Here is a 7,292-nt window from a genome sequence, read left to right as displayed (position 1 = left end):
AGCGTATAAAGAGAATTAAAGTGAGAAAGGAGAATGAAAGGAATAAGCAAGTATGAGAGAGAGAGAGAGAGTAAATGGCTGATGGAAAGAAACAAACAATGCCTGCACAAGAACAACAGATGAAAAAAACTTAATTTGATGTGAATGATTCAAAATACAAAAAAATGGCATACATTACTTGATTGGTAAGCAATTTTTTGTTCGTTTATCGAGTTTTCAAAGAATCATTATGCGCTTAGTATTCATCACGGCTATTTCAAATGTTTTATGTAAACTTTTTCTTCAAATAATCTTATTTTTCACGGTTTCAATTAAATTACGTTGACACAGACAAATTCAGCAATAATTTATTGTAGAAACCATTTAACTGCTTAAACGAAATTCTAAAAAATGTTCGAAATCTATTTGCAGCAATAAATCTTGGTCGATGCAACAATTTTTATTGAAAAAAAAAAGAAATATTATTTCGTTTTTTCTTCACACTGTATGCCATTTTATATCCGTCACAACGATAATTTAGATATATATGAAATTGAAGAGTTGGCTGTGATAAGTCATGGTCTCCGACTTGAGCTTGCTGTAGAATGTGAATGCGATGGAGTCAAGTTCACACGTTGGGGAAGTATGAATCACAGCCATACGTGACATGTTTCGGTATTAGTCTTTGTACACACATATTTCACATATTTTTTGCCTTTCTGTTGTCTCGCGTCAAGCGACAATTCCAACGATGCGCACATGCCCTTATCTCACAGATAGTGTGATTGTTTTCCGTATGCACGACCGATTGAATACTTCGGGAAATTCTGTGCAGCAAATCTTTTTGCATAAATCTTCTACGTGACATATTTCGAATGGAATGATTGGAAGTACGTATGTGCACGTTTCGAAGCTCGTTCGCTCGTTCTCTCGTTTACTTGTTAGCATATGTAAGTAATTGATTTTTACAATTTCAATGAACGCAACCGCACAACACTTCCATGTAAATATATCTATACCGAACAGAGTGTGTGCTGGTTAAAAATGGCTTTTTCCTTCCAATCTATTCGCTTTGAATTATATAGTCAATAAAAACCGATTTGATCGATAGCGAATGAGTGGCCTCCCCCTCTCTCTCTCTCTCTCTCTCTCTCTCTCTCTCTCTTTTCTCACAATAAATCAATGGGTGGCCAAGCTTCAATGAATGCAACATGCGTTGACCTTATCTTTTCTAAGTAATTAAACTGTTCGCAGTTGGATTTGGCGCTAAGTGCGTGCGGTGCTGCTCAAAAGCAAAGCACAGCATGTGGAAAATAGGGAACGGCATGACCAATTTTAACACAACTTTGAAATTAGTTGCGCTGATCAAGTCGTGGGATTTTTTTTGGTTTGTTACAAAGTGTGAAAATTTATATTGTCCAAATGACTTGCAAAAGTGTCACAAATTCACACAGATATGTGATCGATTAAGCATTGAAAATGTTTTAAAGTACAGGACACTTTTTTTTTATTTTTCATCTAAAGTGATTTTTTCCATCAAAGTTACGCTTAACGTTTTAACATGCTTATCATTTTTTTTATTTTTTTATTTCATCTCATCAACTGAGCGAATTCATTACTTTTGAAGAGAAAAATTCACATCCTTATTCGCAGATTTCGAGAAAAATTCGCACATTGTACGAAGCAAAAAAAAAATCCACATAGTATCAATATTCCCACCGAAAATCTGTGCTGTTTATGATATGCCATACAGTCCGTAAGCTAACGAGCTAGCATTTCCCAAATGATTGATGATTGTGATGTATAAAATGTGTCATATTTGCGGGTGTTCTGTTTTATGTTTTCGTACACTTTTTTACATCAACGCATTCGATTCATTTGGCATAACATAAATCATTGGTAGTTAATATGAATTGACGACATTCATTGAATTTGCTACATTAATATGTTGCTGACGTAAATGAGACAAATTTTTATTTTCTAAACGCGTTTAAATATAGAGCTGAAATGTATCAACAGTGTAATTGAGTCGACACTAGCTCATTTGAGTAGCTCATTCCAGTTCATATACATATAATATATAATATTGGAGCCGAATGGAATTCATATACTGCTGAGTCTAATTTAATTTTCTATAAGCTCGTTTCAATATAAATTGAAAATGTTTCAATGAAAAATGGATACGAAAAAAGGGCATCCGTGCGAATTATATTGACATGAATGAAAATGAATAGTTGCATTGAAAAATGATTAGAATTACACATTGAATGTGATATATAGATGCATGTTAGTTTACATTTGTCTGTATCCGAATGCAATAATCCGAAGAATGTTGAGCGCACAGAGTGCAAAATTCAGTCAGCTGCATACGTGACAAACTATGCACATGTAAAATATGCGGTGTGATCGTTTTTCCATATGGTTGGTGTTTGCTGATGAAATTCTTTCGTTTCCCGAAAAATTCATGTGTCGAAAGCTCACTCCAGCAACACAGAGAAGAAAAAAAGCAACCAGAGTCTACCTATCGATGGAAATAAACTGATAAAACGCAATAATCTCGAGAGATATCAGACATCAATTGATAACGAGTTGAAAGCATCATGAATATATAAGCAGTGAATTTATCACAAATACACACACATATATACCGTACACACACGGGATAAATTGATTACAAGGTGTGTGTATGTGTGCTCGCGCGAGTACATGTGTTTTATTGTGTTCAGTGGATACATTTATTATTGGCTGTGCGTCTGCTGCTATTGATTCCTATCGAGACTTCTACTTGTTGTTTGATTGAATTTCTCGCGTGTTGGATTTATGTGCGAGATCGGCACAAATCAAATTACACATTGCACTCTCAGTCAGTCCTTCAGTTTTGTTGACGATTAGCAACGGCGCAGTGTATGCGCATGCGCAATCCCTTATCTCTTTCACACTCGCACTCTCGCTCCCTTCATATACAAAAATATATTGATTTGTTTATACAATTGAATACATATTATACGTCGTACATCGTAAACGCATTTGCATGCCAGTGAATCAATGTGTGAACGGCAAACAATTTCGCAATGTGAGACAAACCGACTCATCAACAACAATATCATAAAAGAAGAAGAAGAAGAAGAAGAATTCGAGTTATATCTTTGTTTGTTTGTCATCATCATACACACGCAATCATCGACGACTCCACACAACAAAAAATACCCAACTCAAAATTTTGCGTTGTGCCAAAATATGCGGCAGGTTTGGTGTCAAAAACATCGTCGTTTACACTTTAAGTTAGATATATATTCAATGATGATAATTTCGTCTGTTTGCCAAACATAATTTGTCTGGATATTTCAGTGGCAACAAACACACACAATTTTGACCGTAACTAAATAAAGCGTTTGCGTTTTGACAGAAAACGCGCGCTTGCGACAGGAAAGGGTATTAAGATTCGATGTCACTGATTATTAGTAAGAAATCTACTCAAAACACGTACAACGTGTCGAATGTCGCATTCGAAAATGGTCAATGCAAATTGGCTGCGATGGAAATAGAAATATCGGTGGAAAAACCAAATCCGATTTGCGAGCAAAAAACTACGCGAAATAATAAGTGAATAGAGAATGAAGGGAAAATAAACCGAGTATTTTATATACGCAGAATCTCCCGTAGGGTCAAGTTAATTTCTAAACGTAAAACATGGAATGGGAAAACGAAAGAAAAAGTTTATATACATGCTGTTAACCCATCGTTTATTTATCTGAGCTCATGACTCATTTGTTGTATTTACCGCATTGGTCGTGACATTACACAAAACACATTACGAACAAATAATAGAGATATGCTTATTTCGCAATTTAACCACAACATTTGTATGTTAATGAAATATTTTCGGGGATTTGCGAATTCCGTGCTCGATTAATCTCGTTCAGGCTTACTCGATTGAAAATTAAGACATTTTCGATAGAATTCATTTGAATCGGATGAAATAACAATGGGGATAACACAACACACTATTTAGGCCTTTATATATAAAGATATATCAATCACTTTTGCTTGAATTCAGTCCAAAACACTTGTATACGGATCCATCGGTCTTGATTCAAATCTTATCGAAAATGGGGAGCATTCTGTTCCACTTTCACTGTATATGTGTGGCATTGAACAAACATTCGATGAGAACATTGAACAAATGTTTTGTAAGGGATCGTTTCTCAATGAGAAATTTCCATTGGGTAGAAAAAAGAGAGTCAAATTTGATGATTTGAAAAAGCGGTGATTTCTTACGAAATTGCCAAAAAAAGTTCGCTTTACATCAAATATGCAAGTCAGCAAATTCATTTAGATTTTAGTTTAAAGTTTAGTCAGTTTAGTTTGGACCGAGAAAATTGTTAATTTCCAAGAAACAAAGAACTTATTTCGGATCCACACAAAAATCTCGATTTTTTCCACAAAAAAATTGGAAAGTTGTGATTTAGAACCAATCTGAACGAAGAAAAAAACTACTTCCGACCGACCATCAAGAATGTATTAAAATGGACTATTTTATCGACTCATTCTAGGTCTTCTTCAATCATATTTAAATTAAGATTAAAGGCCACGTCAAACCAATTCAATTAAGTGTTTTTTTCTCTCACCTTTGGTTAAGTTAATTACAATGCTAATGACATGATTTTGTCTATTTTTTTTTTTGCAGAATCGTAACGTTAACTAGCCGATTATTGGTCGTTCAATGCCAGCGCGAAGGGGGCTTTTAGCGCCCCAAAACACTTTTTTGGATACAATCGCAACACGATTTGATGGAACACGTAAGTACAGCAACAACAAAGAAGAGAAAGCTTTCGTTTTAATTCGTTCTTACATCGACGCACAATTACGGGTATTTCGATGATTTGCCAACGGCACGTGAATGTATATGTATGCGCCTGGGTCTGGTTTTATTAAATGAAATGGTTTTGTTGGATTTTTATTTCCTATTTAACAAATTTCGAAGAATAGCTTATCGCGAACGAAGGGCGCGAATGATTCAATTTCAAAATGTTTTAAGCGTTGGCAAATCGAGATGCGTACCATGTAATTGCTACAATGTGCTGCTGTTGGTATGGCATTACAAATAGAGTAAGATGAATATTTGTGCAGGTGAAAAATTGTTTCCGTTTTCTTCGTGCGTGGGTGTTTGGGAAGGAAGTGAGCGCCAAAACGGAAGGATTTTTGTTAAATATTCCACCAAACGCAGTATGTAATATTAGCCGCAGGAGTTGGATTATGGTTTTGATTTGGTCATATCAAGAAAACCTCATGTAAAATAATGTGTAACGATTTACACGAATAACAATATGTGATCTCATTATTTTTCGCTGTCATGTGCTGCATTTATATGCTGAACCGTCTGTGTCAAACTCAAAATTAAACTACGCTTCAGCATGTAAACACGTTTATTCTACTTTACAGCCCATGATATAGAATTCGAATCGACGGACGAACTTGAAAATTGAGCTATTTACGAGATGGTGTGTGTGTGCGCTTGTGTGTATCGTAGCGAGAGAAAGTTTATGTTCGAAATTAAAATCGTTGAGGATTTTCTAGTAAAGCTTAACCGCACACAATGTTTCCGCCTATGAACATGAACTGTTCGCGTGTTCGCTGTTATTGTTTTTCGCACACAGCTGCGATGCCTTGATACGAGATTACCAAATGGTCGTCATCATTATAGTAATTTCGACGGTAAAATATTTTGTTTCGTGTTTCGAGTTTTTCACGCCTTGTAAGCTGCCCGCTAATTAGGATATATCACAATCATTTTGCCCTCTGCTTTTCATTTCGTGTACGGCAACATGAGAATACGAAGCTACGCGCGCGGAAATGGGGAAAAGACGGATGAGAAAGAGAGACGATGTGGAAAAAACACACACATATACACAACAACCAGAAAATTAGGCTCATCGCTTTGACGCGCAATTTTTCGTAAATATATTTTCATTGTTTGATGTTATCAATTGATTTAGTATCTTGATTAAAGTCTAAATCATGTAGTGTTGTGTTAAACGGGGTTAAACAATAAAACAATAAATGCGTAACAACCAACACAACAAACCAATACAAAACACGCAAACAAATATTTGCAAACCAAACCAAGCGAGCAATGTGGCATGGCATAATCACGGTATTTTTTTCGAATTATATTTCCATGGGCAAATGACTGAGTGTGTTCGGTGGCCCAATGGATTTATGATTATCCAGAATTTCACATTATTTTCGAATTCATTGGTAAGTTTTACCGTTTTCAGACTCCTGCTCTCAAGCAAAAGAAGCTTTAACCTTCAAACCGTGAAATGGGCACTGTGTACCCAAAATCAAATTTGAATGTTTAAAACTTAATTATTTCTTATCATAAATTAATGAAATAACTATGGTTCGATTCGTTGAACATTTGGCTACAAAAATTAGGTTAACATGCCCACATACGCGCACTAGCTTACCACATATGCGCGTAAACATGTGTGATGCGCTATACGTGAAATGGGTGCCTGAGTGACCATATACATTTTTCGACAAATTGCGTATAAAATTTAATGTGGGAACTATGAAATATGCATCACTGGAAAGATCTTGAAAAGTACATGTAATTTGAGCTATAAAACATCAAAATCGATCATCATTTTATCAAAATATGGCCATTTTATCAATTTTGGCCAAAAAAATTCCAACGACCAAATATTGACCAAATGCCGGGATATTTTGAAGTTTTGTATCAAAAATGGAATCTACTTTTCAAGACCTTTCCAGTGATATACAGTTACTCACAAAATTGTTCGTACACCTTGCTTTTCCGAACAAAATGCCATTTTTTCATTAATTTTCGTGACAAATGAATTGTATAAGCACATGATTGTAAAAGACTAACTCTTTTAGCAGATATTCATGTATATATTTGACATAAATATTGAACACATAAAAAAATTGGGACCAAATATGTGGAAGTGTCGCTTTTTGGGTCTCACAAAATTGTTAGTACACTGAAGTTTATGGGCATTTTTTCAGTAGATATCCAATATATTTACAGTGAACCGAATTTGGAATCATTTTTGTGATCCTCTACCATCAATTTGACACATTGGTTATAGCAAAAATATCACTCTCTAATCCAGATGGCGCCACCAAAATAGTGAAATGTCGAAAATGGTCCATTTTGCTAGTCACCACCCCAGAATATAGCACTCACATTATTTTTTACCACCCAAATCTGCTTGAACGCATTGAATACCTTAAGATCTTCGACATTTAGTATGACTTTTCCCATTTTTTCAATAATACTGGTTCAT

General features: G+C 35.1%; 1 protein-coding gene across 2 annotated transcripts in view; it reads left to right on the top strand.

Annotated features, from left to right (window-relative positions):
* Window positions 1-7,292, top strand: part of LOC129575369 (potassium voltage-gated channel subfamily H member 8) — an 88,247-nt gene that overhangs the window by 24,223 nt on the left and 56,732 nt on the right. For both annotated transcript variants that reach the window (XM_055458872.1, XM_055458873.1), the window contains exon 3: window positions 4,667-4,778. In XM_055458872.1, coding sequence (XP_055314847.1) covers window positions 4,703-4,778 — 76 coding nt within the window. In that variant the 5' untranslated portion in view covers window positions 4,667-4,702. The remainder of the gene's footprint in view (window positions 1-4,666; window positions 4,779-7,292) is intronic.

Source organism: Sitodiplosis mosellana, unplaced genomic scaffold (genome assembly GCF_009176505.1).
Source record: "Sitodiplosis mosellana isolate CC-2019 unplaced genomic scaffold, AAFC_SMos_1.0 Smas_scaffold_6166, whole genome shotgun sequence".
Lineage (NCBI taxonomy): Eukaryota > Metazoa > Arthropoda > Insecta > Diptera > Cecidomyiidae > Sitodiplosis > Sitodiplosis mosellana.
The sequence above is the reverse complement of the archived record's forward strand: the minus strand, read 5'-3'. Positions and strand labels throughout refer to the sequence as shown.